Source organism: Caenorhabditis elegans, chromosome I, assembly GCF_000002985.6.
Source record: "Caenorhabditis elegans chromosome I".
NCBI classification, from domain to species: Eukaryota; Metazoa; Nematoda; class Chromadorea; order Rhabditida; family Rhabditidae; genus Caenorhabditis; species Caenorhabditis elegans.
In genome coordinates, this window is record NC_003279.8 from 8,336,887 (window position 1) to 8,351,432 (window position 14,546).

At 32.7% G+C, this 14,546-nt stretch overlaps 2 protein-coding genes across 2 annotated transcripts; one reads left to right on the plus strand and one right to left on the minus strand.

Moving 5' to 3' along the window:
• The first annotated feature begins 79 nt into the window (after positions 1–79).
• Positions 80–4,942, plus strand: figo-1 (SAC domain-containing protein). The gene is made up of 7 exons (NM_059865.7): positions 80–300; positions 723–835; positions 889–1,151; positions 1,675–2,689; positions 2,749–3,288; positions 4,161–4,619; positions 4,673–4,942. Exons 1-7 carry the CDS (start codon positions 96–98, stop codon positions 4,793–4,795), a joined length of 2,718 nt encoding a protein of 905 aa, NP_492266.2. The 5' UTR covers positions 80–95; the 3' UTR covers positions 4,796–4,942.
• Positions 4,796–9,137, minus strand: cyp-36A1 (putative cytochrome P450 CYP36A1). The gene is made up of 8 exons (NM_059866.7): positions 9,025–9,137; positions 8,838–8,959; positions 6,821–7,093; positions 6,509–6,604; positions 6,322–6,459; positions 5,999–6,274; positions 5,696–5,935; positions 4,796–5,287 (listed from the first exon to the last, which is right to left on the minus strand). The coding sequence occupies exons 1-8, from the start codon at positions 9,134–9,136 to the stop codon at positions 5,063–5,065; spliced, it is 1,482 nt and encodes a 493-aa protein (NP_492267.1). The 5' UTR covers position 9,137; the 3' UTR covers positions 4,796–5,062.
• Between the last annotated feature and the right edge of the window lie 5,409 nt (positions 9,138–14,546).

Sequence of the window (14,546 nt, forward strand, 5' to 3'; positions counted from 1 at the left end):
TTAGCAACAAATTGTCGTGCCGAGACCGAGTATCGTATTTTTGTCAGGGTTTTCCATCGAAAAAAATAAAAAATTTCAGATAAAACCTCGTAGTGATGCCATGTCGGCTGCGAAAAATCACAGTTTATGAAACAAAAAGTCGTTTTTATATAATCGGATGTGATAGCACGGGCTCTCGATATAATGTGCTTAAAATCGATAGAATTGATCCAAAAGCATTGATAACTGGAGAACCTGAATATGATTATACACGAGAGGAAATACTTGAATTATTAGCAACGATTTCAGATGGAAGTTCGGGTGAGAATTTGAAAAAAAAAACTAATTAAATAATATCCCTGAAAAAAATAAAGTCATGAGAAAATTTATTTCAAAAGAGAGTTGGCAAAAAAACTGAAAATATTTTAGGAAAAGTAACTTTCCGCATTTAAATAAACGCAAAAGGTTTGAAATTTGTAGCCTGCGTCTTCAAGATTACTGTAAAGATTTCGAGTGAATATTTACATTTATCGATTTTTCTCATGTTTTCAGTTTCTTTCTCAATTTTCTTACAATTAATGTATTCAATTTGTGTTTTTAGCAATAATAATAAGTTCTAAAAATAATAAAATTAAAAAATATAGATAAATAATTGCAATGCTCCAAATTTTAAAACATTTTCTGCACGCTCACGAGACCATTCTGCAAAAATTAGCCCTCTTTTAAATTTCAATAAATTACAGTTGTATACCGATCTTCATCGAAAAAAGGAACAAAAAGTGGACTCATCGAACGAGCAACAAATGCATTTGGAATTCTTGGATGTGTACGATTTGTTGAAGGATATTATTTGATTGTGGGGTTTTTTAAAAATTTCATTCAATTTCTAATTTTTCCACATTTTTTAAGATAATAACCCGTGCTCATGCAGTCGCCACACTCGGCTATCATCCTGTTTATAAAATCGTTGAAGTTGCAATGATCCCGATTGCAATGGACGGAGTATCAACGAGTTCAGAAGAGCAAAAATATGTAAAATTATTTCAATCGGTGGATTTGAGTACTGATTTTTATTTCTCATACTCGTATGATATGAGTCGGACGTTTCAAGAGAATTCTCTGCGAAGTGATTGGAATAATCATGGACAGAGACGACTGGAAGCAGATGAAAGGTTTTTAAGCAAATTTTTATTTAAGAAAAATACGGCTCCGGTCTTGAAACGACAAAATTTGTTTCACATGCAAAAAGGTGTGCGCCTTTAAGGGACACTGTGGTTTCAAACTCTTTGTGTTTTTTTTTAAGCGTTAAAAAATTCAATTCGCGGAAAGGTTTGCACCTCTAAAGAGTATTGTACTTTCAATATCTCGTTGGTGCTGAATTTTCAGTTTTTGCGTTTTCCCATTCTGTAAAATATTTTAAATTGTATTCGCTCGTTTCATTTCAGTTCTCAATAAATATACTTCCATATATTTAAAAAACTATAAAAATTCAAGTTTTTAATTGAATATATATTTTTATCGATACATTTTGGAAAATCGATGAAAATTCTGTAGAAACGAGATTTTGAAATTACAGTACTCTGGGCGCACGCACGTTTGTATTTAACAAAAAATTGTCGTGTCGAATCCGACTGCAGTAAATACTTTTGGAGCAAAATTTAGCGTCTGCATAATTGTAATAATTATTATTTTCAGATTTGTTTGGAACTCTTTCCTACTCGAACCTCTTCGTAAAAACTTGATCAGTGAACGATGGTTTGTCGAAATTGTACACGGCTATGTTCGTCAAGAGTACATTTTTCTACCAATTGGTCGAATTTCCCTCACAATAATCGGACGCCGATCTACCAAATATGCTGGAACTCGATTCCTGAAAAGAGGCGCAAATCCGACAGGAAACGTAGCGAACTATGTGGAAACCGAGCAAATTGTTTGGGACATGGCGTCTTCGGGAAATGTAGCTGACGGACGGTTCAGCAGTTTTGTTCAAATGCGCGGTTCGGTGCCAATGCGTTGGTCTCAAGATCCATCGACACGTGGAGTTGTTGGAAAACCATTGATTCTAATTGATAATCATGAACCACATGCTCAAACTGCAGCTTCACACTTTCGTGATGTTCGGAATAAATATGGAAATCCAATTGTCATTATGAATTTAATTAAACGAAATGAAAAACGACGTCACGAAGGAGTTCTTCATACTCAATTTTTGAAGAATATTGAGTATCTGAATCAATTTTTACCAAACGAAGAAAAACTATGTTACATTTCATTTGATGTGGCAAGATGTAATAAAGCGGCAAACTCAATGCCATCAATCAATGTTTTAAATGTAATGGAAGATCTTTCAATGAAATCAATTCTTAAAAATGGATGGTTTCAATCATTTCCTTTAAGTGAAGCTTTGAAAATCCGACCTCGTGAAGCATTTGCAACTTTGGATGCTCATCATTCAAAAGATGGGCGGTTTATGATACAACATGGAATTTGTCGAACTAATTGTGTTGATTGTCTTGATCGTACCAATGTTGCACAATTTGTGATTGCAAAAGTAGCACTTGGATGCCAACTTTGTGCAATGGGAATACTCGATGAACCAAATCTCACTCTTCAAAGTGAAGTTTGTCGTCTTTTAGAGGATATGTTTGATGAACACGGAGATACAATGGCTCTACAGTACGCTGGAAGTCAACTTGTACATTCTATTAAAGTATGTGTACATTTCCAAATGTTTATTTTTATTTTTGATTCTAACAATACTTTTTACAGACCTACAAGAAAACTGCGGCATTTCAAGAAAGAAGACGCGATGTTTTTCAAACCTTATCTCGTTACTACAGTAATACTTTCAATGATTGGGATAAACAAATGGCAATTAATTTATTTCTTGGCGTATTCCGTCCAAGAATCACTACAATGAAGAATCTTTGGGATCTAACCAGTGACTACAATTTACATTTTCCATATTCTTTGAAAATTAACACTGATTACTGTGCTTGGACTTTATCTGAAAAAGAATTAGAAGACCTAGTTTTTCTGGATTATGATGAAAGTGAGAATTCTGATGGATATGTTGAAATTCGATCGATTGATGTTGATGGAAGACGTGGTAGTGAAGGAAGTGAATACAGGACACTTCTATTTTCTTCTCATGAAGATTTTCGAGATTATCATCGAACATATGAGTTTACATCACTTGATGATCGAATTGGAAGATTATTTAGTATTGAAAATCGAGCTATTCAAGTTGATGGAATTAATGAAGAACCGACGACACATGCACAATTCTTGAAATTGTGGAAGACCACGGTGAGTGTATCAAAAAGTGTACTAAAAAATTAATTCGAAAAACGAAAAGTCGAGATTTCTTTTTTTAAACTAAAAAATTGAAAATCAACAAAAAGAAATCAGAAAAAGTGTAAAGGCAAGGGAGCATAGAGAAAAATCGATTTTTTTTTAAATTTAAAAAGCGAAAAAAAATCAAACGATCCCAAGCGCACGGGCTATTCTGAAATTTTGAATAATCTTCTTTTTTAATTTATCCATAAATAAAATCCATAAATATTTCAAAAATGGAAAAAATCCATAGAAAAAATACAAGAAAACTTTAGATATTTAAAGATACAAATCGTAATTTCAATCTGAAAGAAGCATCTTGTTTTTCTTCCTCGAAATTCTAAAAATCAGAAAACCGGAATAAAATTTTTCAAATTTGTATTTTTCGTTTTCCCGATTTTTCAAAAGTTTTGAAGAAAAAAAATCTGAATTTCAAAAGTTATAACTATTTTGAAAATTTGAAAAACTAAAAAATAAAAAAAAGCAAAGTGTATTAAAAAAATTGAATATCGACAAATAAAAAATCGGAACAAAAAACATAGAAAGTACGAGAAAACTTTAATTTTTTTTTCTCTCGAATTTGTAGTATTTTTGAAAGAAAATTGATAAAAATCGCTCAAGCTTCATGAAAAAAAAGCGAATATTTTTCATAAATATTTTTAAAGAAAAACCATTTCAAAAGTGAGAACAAAAATTATCAAGAATCAAAAAATGTAATTTTTTGTCAATGTCAAAACATTTTTTAATTGAAAATTTCGAAAGTTAAAAAATCGGAAAATCGAGGAATTTAAAAAATATTTAAAAAATCAAAAATTTTGACTTACGCATAAAAAATAATTTTTTAGGAAACCAAAGAAAAAGATCAAAAGAAACCGAATAAGAAAGACAAAGAGGAAAAAGAATCTGATGATGAAGATGACGATGAAGAAATCTCAACTCAATGGTCAGATGTTGTAGAAGCTCAACAGGAATGGTACGATCTTGTCAATGCTCCGGGTAATGTCACCACGACTCTACAGAAATCTCCAACTAAACGAGAATCTACTCCTCCTCGAAACACTTCAAGAGCTAAACGATCACTATTGAGCACTGGTCTTCAATTTGCAAAAGATATTTATCATTTGGATCATTTAAAAACGCAACCAGAAGAACGACGATATTATGAGAAATATGCAATCACGGCTTTCAAGTGTAATGTCAGAGATTGGGAGAAGGTTAAGCCCACATTACTCAGTGAATTCAAGATTACTTCGGAAGTTGAACCACGGCGACCCACATTCTTCACCACTGATGACTGTTACAGGGTAAATTATTAGAAATATTTGAATAAGCTTTATAGATTTAATATCTTTTTCAGACTGAATCACCAGAAGTGAGCGGAAACTCTGCACGGTTTTACATCAAAAGTTCACATCCACTGACTACAGAATGTTCGGCCCAAGATTATGGATTCTTTTCAAAGTATATGCAAGCAACATGATTGACAAATAATTATTTATTCATTAGAATTATTATTATTATTAATAGTAGTGTTTGTATTATTACAAGGATTAACCGGGGGAGAAATTCTGTGATTTTAAATTTATATTCACATTGTAGGTATATGTTCATAAAAAGCTTAACTGTGAGATACCCATCGAAGTTTCTTAAAGTTTTTTCTTATCATCATCATCATTATCACCTTAATATATTAAATATTATGAGCACGTCAGGTTTAAGGAGAGAGGGGGAGAGAGTAGATCAAAGATCATCGTCGTGATGCTCGGACTGTAAAGGGTTTTGGAGCACGAAGGGATGAAGTGATGACATCAATTGGTGGAGCATATGGGCCATCTGTATGCCATTCGAAGTTTTGCATTAAAGTACAGAAATAAAGGAATACTTCCATACGAGCAAGATTCTCGCCAAGACATGAACGTTTTCCCATTGAGAATGGGTTGACACGATCATCACGGATGTATTCACCACGACTCTGAAATTTTTAATTTTTCAGTTTTAGTTTGTATATATCGAATTTTCTGAAAAGTTTACTCGACAGCGCACGGGTCTCGACGCGAACAAAGCCTATGGTAGCGCTTTTTGAATTTTTCGACGACTTTCTAAAATACAGTACCAGGTCTCGAAACGATCGCAATATTTGCAAGTGAATTATTATGAAAAGTGTGTGCGCCTTTGGAGATTACTGTAGCTACATACTCTCTGGTTATTTTCGATGTAAATTTTCGAGATTTTCTATCCCAACTAAATACGCTCCTCCTTCGTTTAAAAAAAGCTATAAAAATCACAAATGAGTCTACGAAAACTGCAAAAGTAGGGCATGGAAATCTACAGTATAAACCCAAAAGTTTGGAAAACGTGAATTTTTCAACCCCAAACTCACATTCAAGAATCGATCTGGATTGAAATGTTCTGGATCCGGGAAGTGTTTCTTGTCAACATGAACCGATTGAAATTGTGCAATGACACGTGTTCCCGCATTCAAACGATACCCTTCACAATCCTCAACATCGGTAAGTGTGCATCGGAGGAAATTCACTGGAAGTACGTATCCGAGGCGATATACTTCTTGAAGAAAGGCACAGGTGTATGGAAGATGCTTCTGATCATCCATTACTACTTGCTGAAAATTGACGGCTTAGTTATGAGTATAACGATATTGAAAAAAAGGTTTAAAACAACGAACCCTTTCTCTTCCAACATTTCTATCCAATTCCTCATGAATTCTTTTTTGTGTTTCTGGATTATTAACAAGGTACAAGAATGCGAATCGAAGAACAATAATGATAGTCTCCATTCCAGCCGAATATAAATCATAAATAGCCACAATTAATTGCTTCTCAGTGAATCCATCTTCCAATGCATTTTCAGCTGCACGAATTTTCATTTCTTTAAGGAATGCATCCATGTAACTCGAGGGTTCTTCATCGTAATTTATTCCAGTTTTATGCTTGGCAAGGGCCTGAAATTATGAAGAATTATAATTAAATTAATTGTGTCTGAACTAACTTGTTCAAGATTTTGAATAATTGCATCATTAGCTCGTGTTGTTCTTGGAATACCAAGGCTCAATGGTTTATCAAGATATGCCAACCATGGCCATGCGTCCAAAAGTTGAGTTTTTGGAGATGTGAAGTGCTCGAGAACCTGAAAAATTTTCAAACTATAGATACAAAAGCGAAACACAAAAGCTCACATCATTGATTGCCACGTGGAAGTCGAGAATTTCAGTTTCATTCCATTCACGAGTGAATCCGAATAGATGCTTATGAATAACGTTTCCAACAACATGCTGGAATTAAAACTTATATTTAAGGAATGAGGATTTTTTAAAATTTTTTGATTTTTTTAATAACGCAATGATAATAAAAAAGTATAATCACAGTTTTGATAACCTTTTTGGTAATCTAGAAATACTAGAATTTTTAAAAAATTACCGCTTTCTAATCCATCCAAAATCTATATACTTAATTAAAATGAAGGAAACTATTTTCAAAATAATACTAACCACAAGTAAAGGTCTCAACTCGATTGGTTTATCCTTTTGTCCATCAATTTTCTCCACTAAACCAGAAGCCAACGAAGCAATTGTGTCCTGAGTACCAGCTTGTCCAACACCAAGAGATCGGAATATATGGGTTGTGAATCGTCGTTGAGCCTTCCACCAATTGTTTTCCATGAAGAAAAGACCATAGTTTCCTTGTACAAGCATATCCATTATAAATGTGTCTGGACGTCCAGAGAATGATTCTCCATTCTTTACAATGTTCCGTTTTAGCATCTGAAATTTGGTTTGATGTTCCAGGTTAATTTTGACAGTTCTGGACTATTCAAAAGTTGTTTGTATACGTAACATCCTTTACCTAGTTTGTTCATAAATTTTTTTAATAACAACTTTAAAAATGCGTTCTGTATTGTTTTAAACCTGGTCGAAGTGTTTAAGGTTTATCAGTTTCGTCACAATATTAAAAAAAAATGAGTGAGTTAAATTAGCAGTAGAGTGAGTAAATAGCAGTGATTTAAATTTACATAAAACGTATAAGTATATTTCATTTTTCTGCGAAAAAAATTTCAATTTTAGTTTTACGTTTTTAAAATTTCTCAAAAAAGGTCGAAAACTTGCAGTAAGCTGTCATCTATGAAGACATTTTGAGATAAGTATTTGGGCAGTCCAGGTGTGGAAAACGCCCCCGTATGGAAACAGTTCAATTTCACTACATTTGTTTATTTCAAAACTTCTGGTTCAAAAATAAACAAAAAAAATTTGATCTATATCTTTGATTTGACACTGATCAATTGAGAAAAATCACTGTTTTCTTCCCATTATTTTCCCACGTGGTAAACAATAGATGATAGACAAGAGAACATGTCTATATCATTCGGTGAGTACAGATCAAACCATCAAATTGATAATGGATCTTTGAAGAAATCACGAAACAAAAACGTTGATGAGAGAAAAACGTCATCGTTTGTATGTTCATAGTTTGTGTTTCTGACTTCTTCTTTTCATTTGGAAAACTAGACATTTAATCCGGTCAAGGTGTGACTGCGGAAGATAGGCGCCTCTTAGCCGCCCCAGGCCTCCTTTTACCCGCCTCGTTTTTCGATGTGGAACGTTTAACTTTTTTTTAATTATTGGTTTTTTTGTTTTAGAATAGTGTATAGATTTATTTTTAAGTTGTAATTTTTTGTACGGAGATCTTTTCAGGGGTGTGAATCGCACCCCCGTGGAACGCCAAAAGAGCAAATTGATGTCATTATCAAACGTTAACATTTTGCAGACATATAATTAGATTTCAAATATAATTTGATAATTTCCGTAAGTTTTAAATTAGATTTGAAACAAGTGGGCATTATTGGGTAGAATATTCAATCGCGACATTTTTTCAAATCAAGTTAGCTCAAATTTGGGGATTATTACATTACAAAATATAATTTTTGAACTTTTACTAAAAAGTTAAAAGAAGTTCGCCAACACTGGAGAAATTGCCAAAAAGCATAGTAAAACTTTCCAAAGCAGTGTCATAAGTCAACTAAAAATTTAATTCTTTCTACAAATTTGAATTTAAATTATTTGTTTTTTTTAAATTATAAGTCTTCAAAAGTACAAGGGTGCTAAAAATTCACTTAAAATTCCAAAATTTTAAGAATTTTGGAAATTTATTACAGGTTTGTCTAAAAATTTTTCATTTTATTCTTTGGATCTGTTGAATTATTATGAGAGTTTTGTTTTTTAAAACAAAATTGCCCAAAGAAGCTTGAACTGAAATATGTTCGGCTTTTTAGAAAATGTCAAAGCTTTTTAAATATAGGCGCTTCACCCATTTACTCTACTTCCCAGTTTCACATAAAGTTTGTTCTAGATCTTTCGTGCAAAGGTATCTAGTTTGATGATTGAGCTTTAAGAAAATTTCTATGAATACGTGATATATTGCAATTCTTTTCTTTTCCCAAACAATTGTCACATTTTCCCATCATTCTTTTCTTTTGCTCCTTATTTTTTCTATTTTCAGCATCCAACTTACATCATAATCACAAATGACAATTGTTGGAAATGGGAGCCAAAGCGTGAAAATGCCACCATACTTCTTCTTGAATTCATTGATTATCAAATCAATTCTATCTTCAGGCACTTGAAATGTGTTTCCTGTAACCACGAGTGAGCCGTATAGGGGGGAAAAGCTAAAAAAAAAAAAAAGAAAGATCACAAACCGATAAATGGCCATGGAGTTGGTCCAGGTGGTAATCCACGGAGTTTGTTTGCAAAACGACACAGGAAAAGCATCACAATGATGACGAGAATGACGAGTTGAGCAAAAAGCATTCTACAATTAAAAATAGATTGATAAATAGTTGCAAGAGAAATCAGGAAGTACGGGAAAAATAATATTTATGATAAATATCAGAATATTGAGTTAATCATTCTAGAAGGAAAACTATGAAATACTAGCAGTAAATTCCAGCGGCAAGGCTTGAGCTCTGAAATTTTGAAGCTCGTAGTATTTCAAAATTTTGCCAATTATTTCAAGAGTCTACAAAATGTGGTGAACATTCCGAAAAAAATTTTTTAAACAAATCTAAAACATTTTGAGTTAAAAAATTTTTTCGAAAATTTTAAAAACAACACGCATTTTCTAAGCAGCATTAAATATTATTAGAGGTATGCAAAAATCTTAAATTCTTGGATAAGTCAGAAAAGAAGAGCTTTTAAGCAAAACTGGCGTTGTTTTAATGTCTACAGGTAAACTGACTACGTTAACTACCTAAAGACACTGAAATTCACAGGCTTCGAGATTTGCAAAACTAAAAATCAAATAACTATTAATTCACTGTAGTTAGAGGCATAAACTGAACATAAGATGTTTCAATAAGAGTAATGATAATAATAATAATTTTTCGTTAAAACTGATTTTTTTTCGTTTAGTTAGGTGCATATGTACAGTACCCAAAAGTATACGTGCCAAACCAAGGCTACAAATAAAAAAAGTATCCATAAACATGTTAACAAACAAGAAAAACACTTAAAAATGAGGAATTATTTTTGCGAAACAGCGGAACCAAATTAATTTGATAATAAAAATCAAAAAGCAGCTGTACCTACTTGAGAATATAAATGATATATTCGGTGAAGAACAATCATGAGAAAAGAAACAAATGGGTGTGAGATGATCGTTCTGTGGCAAACGAAAGGAAGGATGATCTTCATTTTTTTCAGAAGTGACAAAAAGTTATAAAGTGATAAGAATGGAGGGGGCAAGATTAAACTGTGCTTTTTATTTTAGGATTGTAGTTTGTAGGGTGATCCTGCCTAGGCCTCGTTCACCCGTATATGAGATTCAAATGAACTAGTTTAGGTAATAAACTTAGTATTTTCAAAGCCTTTTAGATATATTATCTATACGACTCCGCCTATTTTTAGAGCATTCGGGCTGTTGCAATAAGCTTTATCTTTACATGACTCCGCCCACTTTTCGAATATCGAAAGTTTCAGCTAGAACTTTGGTGTAGATCTAAGACAAGTTTAAACTGAAACGGAATGAGATTTAGAGCAAAAAGTGCGGATTTATGAAGTTCGAATAATTAGGTCGATTACGGATTATGGTCCCAGAAGTAAGAACAGCTTTTCGAAAAATCTAGAACTTTCTAGAATTGTTTTTTTTTCTTTTTTGCGTACTTAAAAATTTGCTTGGGAAGTTTCAAAACAGTCTGACTAAGAAACATCTTTCACAATATTCTTGACAATATTCTTTAAAAAATTTTAAAAACCAAATTTTAAACGAAACTTTCGGACGCTCTTGGGAAAATTATAAAGATGGCAATCATGAAGAAATTTCTAGTTTGGGATAGGTTTACTTTAAAAAATTGAACGCATAAAAAACTACAGTAATTAAAAATATGAACAATTGACGAGAATCTCGAAACTGGAATGAATTTATAACAATAGAAGTTGAGTATTTATAGTCAAACAAAACTCCGAAGTTCACTGAAATTCCCAGAAACCTATATGGGAAAACCGGATAACCTACGTCAATGGAGCTGAGAGAAACACGAATTCTTTTTGTCTTCTAGCAGAAAAAGGTTCAAAACTTTCTCAGAAGTGACGAAAGTACCCACGAACTTGTGGTTTTGTGAGCTTTGCAAGTTACATCTAGCACAGTGGAATATGAATAAATGACATAGGACAGAATCGTGAGAATAATTTCTGAGCTTTTGGTAATAATATCCTTGCAAAGACTACAAAATACGCCGAAATGTTAAGATCACTGGAAAAAGATCTGCATAATATGGAGTACTCGTTAATACCCTTCTGAAAGTGTGCAAGAAAAATAATTAAAAGTGCGAATTGAGTTTTCAGCTAAAGATTTTTGAAATTTGTATTCATTTGTAAATACCAATTTTCTTTTTGAAATTATCTACATACATATTTTTTGTTGGTGCTGCACAACACTTCTCAATTTCGAAAGATATATCTCGGTTTATTTTGAAGATATCAATGAACAAACAATTACAAAACTAATGAAAAATAATTGAAAAATATTTTTTCAGTTGAACTTTTTTCATAAAACAAAAGACAACCGAGATATGTGCAACCAAGTGTGAGCAATGGGGTCCAGCACTAATAGAGAATATACGATATTTGGTAGTCGAATTTGAAAATGTGAAGGAGATTTAAACTTTCAAAATTTTAACTGTGAAGGTGCGCTTCTTTTAGAAATGAAAATACATTTTCAAAAAAGTTAGAAAAGTATCATAAAACAAAAAATAACATAAATTCCAATTAGTTTCCAAAATTTTCCATTTAGAGTTCTATCTAAAGAAATCGGGATTTAGTATGTCTTTGTGAAAAGTTCATTTATTTATATACTGTGTACAGTTACATGATTTTCGAAATTTTCATCCAAATTAATTCATACTTTGTAGTCATTTCATTCACTTATTCTCCTCCTCTTCATTTCATCATCCTCTCCCACTTTTCCAAGTCACGCCCTTTTTTCCAATGAAACAATTTTTGTGTTATGAGGTCGATGTCGGTCATGAAATATTACAAAATAGAAAATTTGGAAAGTTCTAGAAAAAACTGGGAAAAAAGTTAAAGAAGATTTTGTAGCCGACATTTCACGTGGTTCATGTTTACTACAAGAGTCTCTGAGATACCGGGCATTCAAGAAAACGTGAATCTAGGTACCATATGCATACAGATTGAGGAATTTTGAAAGCTTCATCTTTTACATCAGATGACCCAGAAATACGTAGAGTACCTTTAAAGCGACATTTCATGTTCTTTCCAAGAATCTTGGTAGCTGAAAAGTTGAATATATCTTGACTATGAAGTCAACATTTTTGGTATGGACAATTCATTTTTCTGAACGATTCTAATAAGACAATATCTGTCATGCTTTTTGAAAATTTCTGACGAAAATATTTATAAAAATATAATTAATTTTTGTTGAAAAGTTTCAAATTCTCTTCATTGGAAACTTCCTTCGGATTTCGAAAATGAACACTTTCTGGTTTTCTCAAAAAAAAGAATGGAAAAACCGAAAAAATTTCGGCGGCGTTCTTGATGGTTATTCTAACACTTTATTCAATATTTGATATTTTTGTGTTTTTTCTAAATTGTTTTCCCTTTTCCATTGAGGCGTGTGTCGTACCTCCTTTGCCTTCAAAATGTATGTTTTTGTATGATTTCCCCATTTATCAATCATATTTCCTTCCCCCACTCTACTCCGTTGCTCTCACATAAAATTGGAGTTTAGTGATTTGAGCATGTGGTAATGGGAAAAAGCATGCGCCGTGAGCCCATAGCATTTAGTTTTCTAACGGTTGATATGGAAACCATGGGAAACAAACATTGAAAGTTGGATTAAATAATGAGAGACACAAAGAAAAAGTGAAAGAGAGACAAAGCACTGATTAGTGGGAAGGGAAATTGAAGGTGTATACATACGGCTTCACATGAGCCTATACTACTTTCAGCTCTTTTCGCTCAACATTTTGATTTTGTCTTTTTTTTTGGAATTTTCAAAGCCTATTCTTTTTCATAATTGAAACGTTAAACTGAAATGTTATAAATGCTACTCTCAATCGTAAGATTTATTTTTTAACAGTGGGTCACCATAATGCCCTATTGCCTACAAATCATGCAAAGGTATTCAAAAAGTTAACCTATCTTCATTTTTTTTGCCGGAAGGGAATTGACTGCTCGGACTGAGCAACAATAATCTTCACAGAAATGTAGGCAAAGATTTAGTAGGCATGCAAATAGGTTTCTGTGTGGAGAACTGTTTGCCTTGAGCTGCCTCGTTGCATGCCTACAAACCATTCGTAGGCAGGCACACGACTCTTTGTCATAAAATCCATTCTTCAATAATAACATCAACAGATCTCTCTCTCTACAACACAAAGTCATTAAAAAAATTGTAGTTATTGTCTCCAGTTCAAGTTGGTAATGTCAATAGTGTAGCCAGATATTAGCACATTAACTAATTCAACACTATTACAGAATTAAGAGTAAAAATATCAAAAATCAGCACGTATTCACAAATTAGTACATTTTCAGTATTTTATAGCCATTTTTTCTAATTGTTACGTAGTAATAAATTGTACTCTTTTGACTGATCTTTGCAAACTTGTCCTACATTCTTGTTTACATCTTCTACACATTCACAAATTTCAATCTTTGACCAGGGGTCTTTTGCAACAAAAAATTGGAAAAAAAACATGGGATAATCTTTTAAAATCGCTAGAAGTTTAAGTGCAAACGTTATTTGGTTTTTTTTAGTTGATATTTTGATTCTTGGTATTTCATTCAAAATATTGTAATAGTTTCTAGAAAAATGTACTTGTTTGAATTTTTATTCAGTGATTCAGAAGAAATCGCAATTATCATAATTTTGTTCCCACCAAATTTTAGATTTTCTGCCGCAATAGGCTCAAAATGGTTTCAAAACTGGATTTCATAAAGAGGCTAAAATAGCCAACTTATTAAAATTTATTGTTTTTTCAGCAACTGTTTGTTCAAAATTTACTCAAAGTTTGTAAACTCCCCAAAGTTTTCTACGAATTCTAGGATGATCACTTTACCAATAGTTTAGTGATACAGTGTTCTGTGTGTTTTGTTTCCAAACTTTTTTCTTCTTCTACAGAATCTCATTTTTTCTGATCCCTGGGATGAAGAATTGAAAAGTGGCCGTTTGACTATTAAAGTGGTACTTGAAAAATGTTCAATTGATGAGCACTTGAATCCAAACCCTAAACATCAGAATCCCATTGATCACACCTGCCTACGTCATCAGGCGGTAAGGATTCAAAGTTTCGAAACACGGAACACAGAGGACACGGTCAGTATGTATGTATTATGATGATTGAGTGCAACAAATTGAATTAGTGTCTTTGAGATGATCAGTTGAACAAATCAAGTGTTCAAACTATTATTCATTTCATCATTTTGCACGTCTTCGTCTTCCCTTCTTACTTTAAATCTTTAGAAATACATCCAAAGACCAGATATCAAAGTTGACACCCGTCCCCATCCTAAAGATAGACATACAGGCGCACCCCGACAACGTGACTATTGCCATTTTTTTGGAGAGAGGGAGAAGGATACAAACTTCAGTCTGATTACAGTATCCTCTTCTACAGTATTGGAGGGAATGATCACTTGAAGTTTCGTTCGTAGTCTATTTTGGTGACGCGCTGGGAGAAGGCAAACTAGAACACTTATTTCTAGGATA